The sequence below is a fragment of the Podarcis gaigeae genome (genome assembly GCF_964106915.1).
Source record: "Podarcis gaigeae genome assembly, chromosome: 9".
NCBI lineage: Eukaryota > Metazoa > Chordata > Lepidosauria > Squamata > Lacertidae > Podarcis > Podarcis gaigeae.
Genome location: NC_139685.1, coordinates 68,313,472 through 68,329,862, shown reverse-complemented (window position 1 = coordinate 68,329,862; position 16,391 = coordinate 68,313,472). Strand labels below are relative to the sequence as shown.

At 42.6% G+C, this 16,391-nt stretch overlaps 1 protein-coding gene across 1 annotated transcript in view; it reads right to left on the bottom strand.

Moving 5' to 3' along the window:
* The window catches only part of ANTXR2 (ANTXR cell adhesion molecule 2), a 156,823-nt gene that overhangs the window by 82,688 nt on the left and 57,744 nt on the right, over nt 1–16,391 (bottom strand). Inside the window, exons 11-12 of the mRNA XM_083756652.1 lie at nt 3,650–3,728; nt 436–531 (exon numbers count right to left, since the gene is read on the bottom strand). Of these exons, the coding sequence (XP_083612778.1) occupies nt 436–531; nt 3,650–3,728 (175 nt within the window). The remainder of the gene's footprint in view (nt 1–435; nt 532–3,649; nt 3,729–16,391) is intronic.

The following is a 16,391-nucleotide window of genomic DNA, read 5'->3' as shown; positions in this document are numbered from 1 at the left end:
GGCAAAACAGGAAGCAAAAATGGAAGACCTCCTGGCTTGTTTGCCAGCTAATGCAACAGTTGCAGAAAAAGATAGACTTGCTAGGACAAAGGCCCTTATAGTCCAGCATAGTAATCTCACAGTGGTAACCAGATGTCTGTGGGAAGCCTGTAGACAGGCCCCATGAAAGCAACAGCCCTCTCTCCACTGTGAATACCATTCACTGGGAGTCACAAGGCATTCCGCCTGCAATAGTGGATTTTTAATCTATTATTTGTATTTATTAGATTTCTATACGACCCTTCGTCCAAGGATCACAGAGCAGCCGTCTCTGCTTTTTCTGGAAGCAAGTTCCACAGTCTAACTGTGTATGGTACAATGAAGTCAGCCATTTGCTACCAAGATAACATAGGTGGAAGAGATAAGAATGTCACGTTGCAGATTTATTTCACTCACTATTTTGCAGCACAGGGGCCAAAACCACCACATGAGGGCAAGCGCCAGCAACAGTAGCAATACCAGGATAACTATAAGTGCAATAATGCCATTTGCCTATGGGGGGAAAGAGAGAAGGAAAGATCATAATTATATTTACTATTCATTTATTTCAGAAAATGTATATACCGCCAGGTTGTTGTTGGAAAAGCCCACAAAGTGGTTTACAAAAAGAAAAAAAAAGTGTAATATGGTTAGTAAAAACAATTAAAATGTTCAGAAAATTAAAACCAGCAACAAACTAGAAACACAAGAGCATTCCAGACATCTGGATCAGCTTGTCTACACAAAAATGTTTTCACGGGCACTGAAAAATAGTACAGTGAAGGTGCCCACCTGCTATCCGTAGGTTACATGTTTGTGATCTCCACCTCTCTGTGTGTGTGTGCATTGCACTATGCTGAAAACATAACCAGTTCACAAGGCGCATCAGAGGATCTACAGTACTAATAAGAATGGCAAAATTCCATCTCTGTTCTACTGTGAAGTCACCTACTGCATTGGATTGGCTCATAATCTCTGTTGCACACTTAAAGGAATTTGCAAATCCATTCATTTTCAGGTGGCGGAAATGCAGTAGAATTTTGATCACATGCACAAACCTTTAAAACAGTTCTCATCATTCATCACTCTTAAGGGTATCCAAATTGGGTTGTTGTTGTTTTGAAAAACAACCACCCTAAACTAAACCAGAAACAAACAAACAAAAACACTTAATGAGGTTCTTCATTTATTTGTTGTCTGGCCCTGAAGATACAATTTTCCAAATTTCTATCTAATGTTTATAAAGCGTACCTGAATTTATGGACAGCCTAAATTCAGTTGTTCTCCTTAATTTTTCTCTCTCTCTTAGCAAGTAAAAGAATATCTTAACAGCACAGGAAAGAAAGAAAGAAAGAAAGAAAGAAAGAAAGAAAGAAAGAAAGAAAGAAAGAAAGAAAGAAAGAAAGAAAGACATCTTCTGCAGCTGCAATATTTAGGACTTGCTTGTTTCAGCAGTGTATTTTCCTGAAGCTGCTGCCTCTTCTGGCAGTGAAAATATGCAAATGTGTTTCCTGTTTATGAAAACAGCATACAGGGCTAGCATGCCAAATGAGTAAGTTGGCTTCACCAAAGATCAGGCTGCTGATTTTATTCCTCTCTCTTTTATATCTTTAAAAAACCCTGATAATTCAGTTAAATAGATAAGAATCCACCGGCCCCATCCCACCCCATTTCCCTGCTTCTTGCTTACAGTTTTTCACAATGCAAAGGGAAAAAAATACAAACAAAATTGGATCAACAATACTAGGATCCAAGTCTCCTGAAGCGTTACCACTTCTCCCTGTCTGCTGTAAAAAAATGTTGATCCTGCTATGTCTGCTAACAAATGGTCTCAGTATAGCAGACAAATAAAATAAATTCAATTTGCAAGATTTATTGTTGTTTTATTCTTGCTACAATCGTTGGATTTTCTACTAGCAGGAGTTTTTGCTTTTGCTTTTTCCAGGACAGAACATTAAGTCCTCTTTATAATGGTAAAACTGCTGTCTGAACTCTGCTTGTAGTTAACCTCTGGATTCTTCTCCAACAGCAAGGACATTGGTTGGGCGCTAAGTGATAAAGCTGCTTCTCAAAGGGGCTTGCCACAGGAAGTGGTTTTGGAAGCCCTAGCAAATGGGCCTCATGTGTACATAAGAACTTTTTCAAGTCTTCCCCTGTTTCTGCCGATGTAACCAAAGCTGTATCACCCACAGACAAAAGGGAGGTAGCAGCAGACTCAAGGTAAACTAAGGTTTGCAGATGCCCAGGAAATGCTCAAGGGGAATAAGGAGCAAAGAAGGTAAAAACATCAACAACTCCTCTGACAGTCCCATAATAACTTGATAGCACAGAATATTGAGGGATGAAAAAGTGGGGAAATGGACAAGCAGGTGGGTGGGGTGACTGGAACAGAGGACAGAGAGAGAGAGAATATGAATGGGAGAAATATACCGTATTTTTCTGTGTATAGGATGCACCTGTGTATAAGACGTCCCCTATTTTGGGGGACTCCAAATTAAGAAAATGGGGGGAGATTGCCCAGAGTTGCTGAGCTTTTTTTTAGAGGGGGATGCCAAAAATCGCTCACCCGCCTGACCTATGCTCTGCCACTTGCATGCGTTGCAAAAGCGTTGCCAAATCAACACCAGCCCTTGCCACAGCCACCAATAACATGCCCAATAATCGCTGACAAACTTCTGCTCACAGCAGCAACCAATCCCACTATCTGTATATAAGACGACCACCAATTTTAAACATCATTTTTTAATTTAAAAAAAAAAACCCTTGTCTTATACATGGGGAAGTACGTTATATGGAAAGAATCATCTCGTTGTCACTTCTTGGTTCATTCTGAGAATCTATTTTGAAGTCTCCCATGGTGGAAGAAAGAGCTGCCCAGAGACATCAACGGAGTCCTGTCGTCCAGGTCTAGACAAAATCACCTGCTCCACTCCTGATCTGATCTTGGGGCAGAGAGGTTGGAAGAAGGAAGAGCAAATCTGGATGACTGGATTCAGATACCGTATTTTTCGCTCTATAGGACACACTTTTTCCCCTCCAAAAATTAAGGGGAAATGTGTGTGCGTCCTATGGAGCGAATGCAGGCTCCTTGGCTTCAGCGATAGCAATGTGAAGCCTCTGAAGCCCAAGCTCCGGAGGCTTTGCGTTGCTTTCGCTGAAGCCTGGAGAGCGAGAGGGGTTGGTGCGCACCGACCCCTCTCGCTCTCCAGGCTTCAGGGATAGCCGCCTAAAGCCTTTGGAATGCAGCGTGAGTTCCCGCTGTGCTCCGGAGGCTTCAGGTTCCTTTTGCTGAAGCTGGGAGAGCAAGACTCTCCCGGCTTCAGCAGAGAGCTATGCAGCGCCCCTTCAGCCAAGCAGGAGGAGAAATGGAAGTGGCTCTGTTTCTCCTGATGCTTCGCTGAAGGGGCCCTGAGCAAAGAGGAGGAGAATTTTTTTTCTTGTTCTCCCCCCTCTAAAACAAGGTGCGCCCTATGCTTGGGTGCATCCTATAGAGCGAAAAATACGGTACATTCCCAGTAATAGAAACCTTTTGATATGGACAGTGCAATTTAAAACCAGCAGCACATCAGCCATAATTAAAAACAACAGCCAAGTATTCCTCTTTCCTGGCTCTTGCCGGATATGTACTTACACATCTTGTTGCGGTAATAGTCAAAGAACTGGTGATGGGAGACTGTCCTCTGTGAAAACTGACGGAAACCTCCATCGTTCTGAAACGAGAAGTGAGGTGGGGGAAATAACACATGAAAAATGTTTTTACTCAGTATGTTTGTTTCAGGACTCAGTTGTCCAGCCAGATTCAGTGAAAACAGAACAGGGAATGGAGCAAGTGAGACAGATCTTGTGGACATTACCGATTTGCTAAACGGCTCAGATCTAAAGCTTTGGGGCCAAGCAAAGATGGGTGGGTGGAAATGGATGGGAATAATTAGCACGAAGTTCAAATCACTGCTCAGTCATGGAACCAGCAGAGGTGGTAAAAGTGTTCCAAGGACTAAACCATAATGGGGACGGGGCATTGCATGGTTGAACATTTTCCCAGGGGATTGAAAAATTGATGGACTATGCAGAACTGGCAAAACTGACATACAAGCTACGGGACAAGGATAACTGTGACTTTAAAGATGAATGGGAACCCTTTACAAAGTATTTGAAGATGCAACAAAGTGAACTGGACTCCTTGGCTGGTTTTGAATAAACATTCACAAGCTTTTTATTGATAATAATCAGCTAAAAAGTTTGAGGATCGATACAACTGTGTAACATGCAGAAAAAAGAACATTTTCCCAGGGGAGGGATGGAAGCCTCCCAAATCTATGCACATAAAAAGTCAACATGTCGGGCTAAATCTCTAAACCACAGAGTCTCTTGGGCTTGCTGATCAGAAGGTGGGCAGTTCGAATCCCTGCGACGGGGTGAGCTCCCGTTGCTCGGTCCCAGCTCCTGACAACCTAGCAGTTCGAAAGCACACCGGTGCAAGTAGATAAATAGGTAAACGGTGCTTCCATGCACGCTGACACTTGTCACGGTCCTCCGTGCTCCAGTAGCAGTTTAGTCATGCTGGCCACATGTCCTAGAAAACTGTCTGTGGACAAATGCCGGCTCCCTTGGCCTGAAAGCGAGATGAGCGCCGCAACCCCATAGTCGCCTTTGACTGGACGTAACCATCAAGGGGTCCTTTACCTTTACCTAATATTCTATGCACAGGGAGTTTTGCATTCAGTCATCCAAGCCGAGTAATAGCCCCAGGTGCCTAGGACCCCATACTATTGCTAAGTAAGAGCTGCACAACCAGTGATATCTGACAGTTGGAGAGCTGTGCTTTGATCAGAGTACAGTGGTACCTCGGGTTAAGTACTTAATTCATTCCGGAGGTCCATTCTTAACCCGAAACTGTTCTTAACCTGAAGCACCACTTTAGCTAATGAGGCCTCTTGCTGCTGCCGCACCACCATCATGCAATTTCTGTTCTCATCCTGAAGCAAAGTTCTTAACCTGAGGTACTATTTCTGGGTTAGCGGAGTCTGTAACCTGAAGTGTCTGTAACCTGAAGCGTATGTAACTCGAGGTACCACTGTATCCTACCTCTGCTCTGAATTTACTGTGTGGTCTGGGGCAAGTTGCCAGATCTCAGTCTCACGACGAAACTGCACCTTATGCCAAACGTGAGTGCACAGAGATGTCTCCAATTTTCTTTAGATCATCGCAGAAATGGGATGGAGGATTGTTATGGAGGCAAAGGTATACGGGATGGGGAAGTTCATCCCTTTCTTCGAGGAATTATCAAGGCAAAAATACAGTGTACAGTGGCACCTTGGGTTAAGTACTTAATTCGTTCCGGAGGTCCGTTCTTAACCTGAAACTGTTCTTAACCTGAAGCACCACTTTAGCTAATGGGACCTCCCGCTGCTGCCATGCCGCCAGAGCACGATTTCTGTTCTCATCCTGAAGCAAAGTTCTGAACCCGAGGTACTATTTCTGGGTTAGCGGAGTCTGTAACATGAAGCGTCTGTAACCCGAGGTACCACTGTAGTTGTAGGCTAAGCTTTCAGCAGAAAATGTCATTTGGTCTTCAAGAGATTTGTGGTGATCAGCCAACTGCAAGGAGTACCAACACCAATGGGGGGTTGAGATCAGGGCCAACTTCACACGAGTTTATCCCATTTCCCTTCCCATTTCCATAACTGTTAATATCTGCCTTATATTTCAGCTTTCACATGATGTAAAAGCCACTAATGGAATGTAGCATACATTCAGCACTAATTTCTGTATTAAGAGAGACCTACAAGTTAGGTGTGGGTTACGTTCCGGGGATCGCCCCTAAGCCAAAATTGCATAGAGTCAAAACTCATTGGGTTCAATGGTGGGGGGATTGCCAAATAATTAATTAGTAAGTAAGTAAGTAAGTAAGTAAATACATACATACATACATACATACATACATACATAGGTAAAGGTAAAGGTACCCCTGCCCGTACGGGCCAGTCTTGCCAGACTCTGGGGTTGTGCGCCCATCTCACTCAAGAGGCCAGGGGCCAGCGCTGTCCAGAGACACTTCCGGGTCACGTGGCCAGCGTGACATCGCTGCTCTGGCGAGCCAGAGCCGCACACGGAAACGCCGTTTACCTTCCCGCTGGTAAGCGGTCCCTATTTATCTACTTGCACCCGAGGGTGCTTTCGAACTGCTAGGTTGGCAGGCGCTGGGACCGAGCAGCGGGAGCGCACCCCGCCGCAGGGATTCGAACCGCCGACCTTTCGATCGGCAAACCCTAGGCGCTGAGGCTTTAACCCACAGCGCCACCTGCGTCCCCACATACATACATACATACATACATAATATTTATACCCTGCCCATTTGGCTGAGTTTCCCCAGCCACTCTGGGCGGCTCCCAATCGAGTGTTAACAACAATACAGTCATTTTTCAAAGTCATTTTCCCCAGAATCCAGTCCCCCCTTTTTTAAAAATGAAATTTTTATTATCAGCATAAAGCCAAATGCTTGCAAGTTGAATGCACACAAGTTTGCACAGTTACCGTATTTGATTTGGCTGGGAAGGGGGAGCATTTGCAGGCCCTTTAACTCAAAACTGTGGTAGTAAAGTGGGAAAATTTGGGCAGCATGCCAGCACAAAGTTCTGTTGTGTTTTCATGGAGGAATCATGGGGAAACAGAAGTACACACGAGTGGAAAGGGAGGGATAGCAATGATGCTCAACGATGTTTATTTTTTTTAGCATGATGCGCCAGTCTATCAGTAAGAAAGCCACAGTTCCCTAACACAACAGGTATAGCAGCATGAAAGAAAAACAAGAAGTGCTAGCATTATAATCAGGAAAAGTGATGCCATATTCTCCACGTGTAAATGCACCCAAGGTAAAAACATAGCTATTAATCAACGGTGCCTCTCACTTGGCTAATGCGCTCCTGTTGTTGTATTTTGCCTTTTTTAAAAGCACTATTTAAATGAAATATTGTTTTATCGCATTTTAATGTTGCTTCTCTCTCTCTCTCTTGTGTGAACAATGAAGAGCGGGTTATAAATATTTTAATGGGGTTGTTTTATTGCATGTTTCATTTATGGCGTGCTTTAAATTATTTCGTATTTTAACAACTTTGTGTGATTGTTTTTTTTATGCTTTGTAAACCGCTTAGAAGCCATCTGGGGCATTTTGCACTATATAAAATCAATTAAACTCTAAAAGATAATAATAGCTTGTTAATTTAAATAAATAATAATAAGACCTGGGAGAAGAACTGGTGGAGGAGGACTGGAAGAAATTTAAGGATTATCTACAAAAACATTGTAAATTGTATGAATGTTAAGAAAGATGTAAGATTTGTAATAACATGGCTCCAACAAATTAGTAATAAGGAATACAAATTTGAAGGTAATTGAAAGAAAAGACAAACTTTGGATAAACAGTATTTTATAATTGAGTTCCAATAAGAGAGTCGTTAAATTTCAAAACTTGAGATATTAATAGTGGAAAATTTTATTATATATACTAAATTAAGTTAATAATTTGCTGGCAAAATTTTTATGAGTTTAGAAAGCAGGAACAAGAGGTGTGAGGAAGTCCAAGGAAGTGTATGAAATGTGGATATTGGAAAATGTTATGTTACTATGTGTCTTTATTGTTAAACAAAAATTTAATAAACATTATTTAAATAAATAAATAAATAATAATAACCACATTGGGCCATTGTGAGGGCTGAACCTGGTAAACAGCTGTGATGTCCTTTGCAGTTTAAAAGTGTTGAATCAATGGAGGAAAGGGCAGAGCCCAAGAACAGCTGATTCTGCTTTGTCTGCAACTTATTTTGACTCAAAGTGAAGACTGTTAAATCCAGATTTGCCACGTGGTGCAAAACTATCGACAGAAAACCGTAACCACAGAACCTAACCAGCATTTTATCCTGGAAGCTATAAAAGTGACAAAAATAACTATTCGAAATGAGGTCCCTGAATTAGAAAATATGAGATTTTAAAAATACACATATTTGTAATGCTGGCAGTGAATTCAATGGAAAATGATTTACCCATCTCAGAGAGAGATACCATGTGGTCTAAAGATTCTGGTCCCGCGGTGAGGACCAGGGATGTGCCGAACGACCATTTAGCTGTGTGAAGTACTAACTCATGTACATAAAAATTTCAAGATTGGCAATAAACACACTAATTACCACTCTGACAACATACATACAGCATAAAAACCACTAATTATAGCTGGTTGAGGCTTTCTGTGAAGAGCAGGCAGGCATCGGAGAAACATAAATAGTATAGTGGCTTTTCATTTCTTCAAATAACTCTGGAAAACCCCAAGCACATGGCGAGGATTATAGATCAGCTGTCCTCCACTTCCCTGACTTTGACAGGAGATTCAGCAAGTTTCCATTTATGCTTCACTTTGAACTACAAGGGGCTGAGAATACACAAGGCAGTCTTTAGTGTTAAGCACTCTAGCCTTGGTATCCAGTTCCACTTTTATTTACTCCTGTGATAGGAGTTTTGAGGTCTTAGATATATGGTAATGTTCATATTTGTATGATGTATGTTCATGATGTATGGAAGTGAAAGCTGGACCATAAAGAAGGCTGATCGCCAAAGAATTGATGCTTTTGAATTATGGTGCTCGAGGAGTCTCTTGAGAGTCCCATGGACTGCAAGAAGATCAAACCTACCCATTCTGAAGGAAATCAGCCCTGAGTGCTCACTGGAAGGACAGATCCTGAAGCTGCGCTCCAATACTTTGGCCACCTCATGAGAAGAGAAGACTCCCTGGAAAAGACCCTGATGTTGGGAAAGATGGAAGGCACAAGGAGAAGGGGACGACAGAGGACAAGATGGTTGGACAATGTTCTCAAAGCTACCAGCATGAGTTTGACCAAACTGTGGGAGGCAGTGGAAGACAGAAGTGTCTGGCATGCTCTGGTCCATGGGGTCACAAAGAGTCGGACACGACTAAACGACTAAATAACAACAATGTTCATAAGCGTACCAACCAAGCACGTACATAGATCAGCACAGGAAGACCAACCTGGAACCATTTTGATTCCTAAGCTGAGCAAATGTTTTCTCTGCAAGGTCAAAGTGGGAAACCTCCCATTGTCTCTTTCATCACAAATCCTATCTTAAGGGCACATTTAAGATATGAATAGGGTGTGAGCCTGTGACCAGGCCCAGGAACTAAGTATTTATCATTACAAAAGACTAACCAGGCTCCCCAGGAAATCCAGTCAAGTAACCTGCCAGATAGGAGATAAACAATGACAGCAGAAAAACAACATTCAAATTTTCTGTTTTAGACCACCTTTTTTGTGATGTAGGTATGATGTACCTGAGGGGTGGTCTTAGGTTACACCCCTTCTGTGATGTATGTATGATGTTTCTGGGAGTGGTCTTGATCTACAGGGTGGCAATTTCAAAAGTCTTTATAAGGCCTTGCACACCATTGTTCTGGGTTCCTCCCTCCTGAGGGTGAGGGGAGCACCCTGTTGCAACCGATCAATAAAGATCAAGCTTACTAGCTGCTTTGCTTCTCAATATTCTCTGGTTGGCCTCTGTTGTCTTCTCCTACCAAAAGGGAACCTATGTAAAGACTCCATATGGGCTCTTGGATAAGGGAAAAGGGCAATTTCTGTTTACAACACTCCCACATTTGAAGTGATCTTCACTTCACTCTTAACTTGCACCTGAATTATTCCCGAAGGACAGAAATTTAAGAGGAATTCTGCCTTTGGGACTTAATGTAGGTGCACCCTGGTTTTAAAAGTTAGATGCCAATGAAGCGCAAGGCAAAATTCCTCTTGGATTTCTGCAATATTCTGACTTCTCCAGGATGCCAGTTTCTGAAAGATGCTGCTGTCAGAATGGATCTGTTCCCTTCTCTCAACCTTCAGCTGCCAAAATGCCTGACAAATATCTCAGGGAACAGACTCATTGAGCACATCAAGTATCAGTTCCGTTTTTTGATATGCAGCGGCAAAGATTAAGGGACACCGGATTGACAGGGAAGTTCTAGGAGCTACGGAGTCAAGTCATACAGATCATCTTCACATAGATAAGTGTTTCAAGGCCTAAGAAAAACCATGTCACCTTTGCAAACGTCATGTTTGAGAGCTGCAAGCAATCCTTTCATTTGTTTTGATCTCTTTGAAGTGTATCTGCAGCATGTTTTATGGGATTTAAATAAGCACCTCAGATCAAGATATTGTTAGCAGGCTTGTGGGAATGCAAGCTTTGAATGACCCAGTGTGGGGGGAAAACTGTGGTAGTTTATATGTTCCAAGTTTACCCAAAGTGGAAGGGACTGCAACAAAATATGAAATGTGGCTTCCACTTCAAGAAACTGACCCAGAACTAATGATGAACAACAGATCCACAATTTCAGTTTCTGTCCATTTCTCAGCGATGCAAGCATGAGTTCAGTTCACCCAATTTATTTCTCAGCGATGCAATCATGAGTTCAGTTCACCCAATTTATGCAGCCATTTGCTTCTTTTGGGGGGGGGGGCAAAGTCGCAACAAAAATGTGTACACATTTTCATGACATTTCTCCAGTACATGCAATTTTGTATACAATTCTGCATCACAATTTATGCATCCATCTGCTTTTTTTTTTTTTTTAGGGGGAAGGGGAAGTTGCCACAAAAAATGTGCAGGCATTTTCATGATGTTTCTGCAACATGCGCGATTTTGTATACAGTGGTACCTTGGGTTAAGTACTTAATTCATTCCGGAGGTCTGTTCTTAACCTGAAACTGTTCTTAACCTGAAGCACTACTTTAGCTAATGGGGCCTCCTGCTGCCACTGCGCTGCCAAAGCACGATTTCTGTTCTTATCCTGAAGCAAAGTTCTTAACCTGAAGCACTATTTCTGGGTTAGCGGAGTCTGTAACCTGAAGCGCATGTAACCTGAAGCGTGTGTAACCTGAGGTACCACTGTACAATTCTGTATTGCAAAATTTGGAAAAGGGCGAGGAGCGTGCTTCGGTTCATGAAATGCAAATTAGGTAGGCTCGCTTTAAAATGCAAATCATTTCTCACCCATCCTTACCCAGGCGCCAGATTGCTTAGGTTAGGCAAGGTGACTTCATCACATGCTTTCAAACAGTTCCCTGGGACAAGGCCAGTAATGGAGGAAAGGGATGCTCAAAACAGACCCACCGGATTGTTTCTCAACTGTCTCAGGGCTGTCAAGGCAGTTTCTGGAACCAAACAATGGTGAAGAAGAAGAAGAAGAAGAAGAAGAAGAAGAAGAAGAAGAAGAAGAAGAAGAAGAGGAGGAGGAGTTTGGATTTGATATCCCGCCTTTCACTCCCTTTAAGGAGTCTCAAAGTGGCTAACATTCTCCTTTCCCTTCCTCCCCCACAACAAACACTCTGTGAGGTGAGTGGGGCTGAGAGACTTCAGAGAAGCGTGACTGGCCCAAGGTCACCCAGCAGATGCAGGTGGAGGAGCGGAGACGCGAACCCGGTTCCCCAGATTAGGAGTCTACCGCTCTTAACCACTACACCACAGCCAGTTTTGGGGTTTAGCTCGAGGGCCGGTGACTGTAAATAAACCTTAATGGCCAGTGCAATTCTCTCTTTTCTTTGTGTTTGGATTGGGTGATGTTAAAGATTGAAGGAGAGGAAGATGGCTCGCTGCCACATGTCTACTCATCTTTGGTTAGAGAAGGGCTTCCCCTTCTCTTGAATTACAACTGACATTTCAATCCACTGTAACCTATTTGCAAAGTATTCATTTGCTCCTTTCTTTATGGGCAACCAATAAAAGATTGCCATTTTACGATCCATTAAAAAAAGATGGGGGGGAAATTAAATAAAAACCATGAAAGACATTTGCTGGAAGCAATAAATAATTTACTTCCAATTTCCACGCACTGAAGATTAAACTGGCAACTGCTCAAAAAGTTATTAAAATGATGGTAAGTAAAGAGGTTTTTGGAATTGAGGTACCAGAGTTGTTATTATTTTTATTTTTTTTTAAAAAAAGAAGTCAATAAAGGACTGCAACACATTTTCAGGACTTGGGGCATTCGAGATTTTGAAAATAAAAATTTGTTCAAACTACCAGAATTCCATTGCAGGGTGTGTGGGTGTGGGTGTTTCTTAAATGACCTTGCTAAAAAATGGGAACGTAAGGAATGAAAGCTATGGTTTTCCCAGTAGTGATGTATGGAAGTGAGAGCTGGACCATAAAGAAGGCTGGTCGCCAAAGAATTGATGCTTTTGAATTATGGTGCTGGAGGAGACTCTTGAGAGTCCCATGGACTGCAAGAAGATCAAACCTACCCATTCTGAAGGAAATCAGCCCTGAGTGCTCACTGGAAGGAGGTGAGAAGAAAAAGTTTACCTACCCCAGACCTGGGGAATGGACTATGTATGACATTCTAACTTACAGCAACATCTTCCCCATCACTTCATCAGAGCATGATGGCACAAAGCACAAGGCTGAACTGAAAGAATTGTGGGAATCCCCCCCCCCCCCGCAAACACAGATGTGTGGGGCACCTTTACTGTGTCATTCGCTGTATGATGAAGATTCACCTCTTTACCCTGGCCTTTGACACTTGAGATGATGAGAAGGACAAGAAGAAGAAGAAGAAGAAGAAGAAGAAGAAGAAGAAGAAGAAGAAGAAGAAGCTGTATATCTCACTGGCTTACCCCACCCACTCTGGGCAGCTCCCTACAAAATATTAAAAACACAATAAAAACTTCCCTGAACAGGGCTGCCTTCAGATGTCTTCTAAAAGTTGTGTCATTCTTTATCTCCTTGACGTCTGATGGGAGGGCATTCCACAGGGCAGGCGCCGCCACCGAGAAGGCCCTCTGCCTGGTTCCCTGTAACTTCACATCTCGCAGTGAGGGAACCACCAGAAGGCCCTCGGAGCTGGATCTCAGTGTCTGGGCTGAACGACAGACATGTGTATTCTCAGGAGCTGCCCTATTCTTATGATAGGTTTTGTTTCGTTTTTTGAACTATTTCTAATCTTGTGTTTTTAATTGCTGCAATCCAACTCCTGGGGCCTTTTTGCGATGGGTGGGTAAAAATTCAAAACAATACAATTCCACAACTCTGTGGGCTGAGTTCTGTATTAATTATGCTTTGTGTAGGAGATGGGCGGATGCCATTTAAGTGTGTGTTATTATCTTCTGAAAGTAATTCTCTTTTCTTTTCAAGTAACTCAGGAGTTCTATTAGCTCTCTCTCTCTTTATATCAGCTTTTTTAACAAAAAACAACCAACAAAATAATATAAAAGCTTGCTGGAAGAAGCAGGCCAATGTTTTTGCAAGCACACTTAGCTATACCATATGCCTGCTTAAATCATTTCTATCAAACAAGTTGTAGGGTTCATTTCAGTCCCGCTTTCCTTTCCTTCGCAATACGCTTACTGGTATTTATCCAATTTGTGCTGTTCCTCTTGCCAAATTGCAGGTTTGAGATCTCAACTAGGCGGAAGGACAGCTGCGCTATTGTTGACCGTCTCACCAAAATGAAAAGGGGGGGGGGAGAGCTTGCAGGCCCAGCCCAGCTCACCAGAAGAAGTCAGTGACAGCTGCCTCTGTTGGTCATTACACTCTATGGAACAACCAGGGCTCTGAGAACTTCGAAAGAAAAAAAAAGAGATATTTTTGGCCTTTGAGGGCAGAGGGAGTTGCATGAATTTGAGCTTTGTTGTAAAAAAAAAAGTGCAAACGAAGACTTAAATAAACTGTCCAGCCACGTTTCCCATCTCACATTGTTCTGTCTCCAGCCTTCGAGACAGAACATCCAAAGCCGAAACATAACTCTCTGATATAGAGCAGGCGATAAGCCCTTTGCCAGTTTTCTGTTGTGAGATTTGTTGTTGTTCTTCTCTCCTTCGGCCCCCCGCCTCCCAAACCACCAACTTGCTCCCATTAACAGCAATTTCCCAGCTGTTCCAAGCTGGGCAGCCATACATCAACCGAAGAAACGAGTCTTAAGATAAGATGCCACCGCTTTCAAAAGAGGGATGTTTCCAGGCTCGTCCCAGCACCAACAGATAATGAAACATCTGGGTGGGACTAGCTGAAATGCCCTTTGTTTGAGAGAAGGAATCAATCTCCCGAGCTAATGGGCACTTGGCGATCTTTCCCACATGTGTGGTCTGCTCTATATTCCTCCCTCCGCCCAAGTGCCTTTTCAAACCCAGGAGGGGAAAAAGCAGAGATCTCCGGAGTTATTTCAAAGAATGCCATTGTTGCGACAGCAAGCGAGGAGAGACTGCGTTAGATGGAGCAAACTAATGGGGATGGGGGCACATGTCCGCAGATAACAGCTCAGAGACTATACAGCTGGCTTTGAGGGCTCGTCCACCAGCACGCTGTTAATTATTTAAAGGAGAGGGCAGAGGGAACGATCATCACATCTGTCACCCGCATCCAGGCAGGACTGCCACTGTTCGCGGGACCAGATGTGTTTATTTGGGACGTACACTAACTAGCTCCTTAATGGTTCCGAATCCTTAGCCAAAAGTTAATTAGGCAAACACGCCGAACATTCGTCACCTTGCATGGCAGCCCTTTTTCCTGCCTGTCTTTTTTTTGTGGGGTGGATAACAAAACAAACTTTGATCAGTTCTCACGCACAATTTCTCATACCAACTGGAAAACACCAAATTGGGGGAACTGAAGTCACCCGGCTGCAGTGCATTTATCTATCAGAGACAGATAGCGACATCAACAAATAAAATAACAATTGGGGGGGTTTGCACCCCACTGATCTGACTATGTTGCCCCAGCCACTCTGGGCAGCTTCCAACATAATATACAGAAACATAACAACAACAACAACAACAACAACAACAACAACAACAACCACAACCACAATATCATACATTAAAAACATCCCAATACAGGACTGCCTTCAGAGGTCTACAGAAGGTTGTATAATGATAAGAGAAATAGAGAGATAGGAGAAATTGGGCTGTCAATAACTCAAGTTCTGGTCTTTTAACTCAACAGGATCATTAGCTATCACAAGTTCCAGAGGGGTAGGAACATCATCATCATCATCATCATCATCATTATTATTAGCCTCTTGAAGCAAAAACAGAGGATTCTATTGCACCCCGAAAACCAGAAAAATTGTTAATAGGCTATAGCTAATTTCAACAGACATGGTGGCAGGAGCATAGAGAATTTTTAAAGAAGAAAAATACAGCAGCTATATTTTAAACAAACAGGGTTAGGGGAGAATTTTGCTTCCATTTTTCATTTCAAGGCAAGCTTTGCTAATACTTTTCAAAACAATACAGAAACCGAAACACGGCTATCCTTTGAAATACGCACTTCTCCAAAGTTTGCAGAACAGTTCTCTTGCCATGTAGCGTGTACAAAAATACCAATATTAGGGCAAAACATCCATAACGATGTAGATACTGGTGAAACTGACATGCATATTATGAGGGGAACCTGCATGGGAAACATGTATATCAGGCAAGATTACATACTTTAGGAAAAAGTCACACTAAAATGCTGATGAATTTTCATGAGGATATAAAAAAAAGAATTATTCAGCTGATGTGGAAAATTGGAAGATTGGAAAAAATGAGGAAGTGGAATTGGAAGATTTCTCCATCCTGAGCCCAAACCAGAAAAAAGAGGAGTGTGAGAGTCTTTTAAATTCTTTTTTTAAATATTCTGGGGAGTACTGAAGTTTCAGAGAAGTTAGTCAGGGGCTACGATTGAGGGAATGGTACGATCGAGGGGGTCAGGGAAATAGGTGCACACACCTCACTGCATGATGCTTAAAGATGCACTCCTTTCATTGTTTGTGATATCTGAATGCAAACTTCTCAAGAGTCAGTTCTGCCTGAATAATAATCGCTGGCTGCCGATCCAGCTACAGAGACCCATCCAGCCTCGTGTTAGTAATGAATTAACCCCTGAAACAACTAGGGACCGGGTTATCTGAAAGACTGCCTGCCCAGTACAGACATGTAAGATCACTCAGAGCATATGGGGAGATCGTATTTGTGGCACTGCAGTCCACAAAATGCCATAGGGCATTGACCCAAAAATTGTCATTTTCTGCCATTGCCCCTGCACTGTGGAAATTTCCTCCCTCTGCAAATATATGAAGCATAATCTATTTGTTGCTTCAGGTGTCTTTTTTGCCCAAGCTGCCCCTGACAGATTTGCTATTTCTAGATTTCTGCTTACGTGCTCCTGTTTTTAGAATGCTGCCTTACTCTCTCTTTTAATGTTTTTATGTTGTTTTTGTACATCGCTTATGGAATTTTTTTTATTTTTTAAAAAAAGATATTATATGGTCTAGAAATGCTTGGGGGGGTATAAATGAAACCACACTAGTATTTCTGCAGCATCTTAAATATAAATAGATT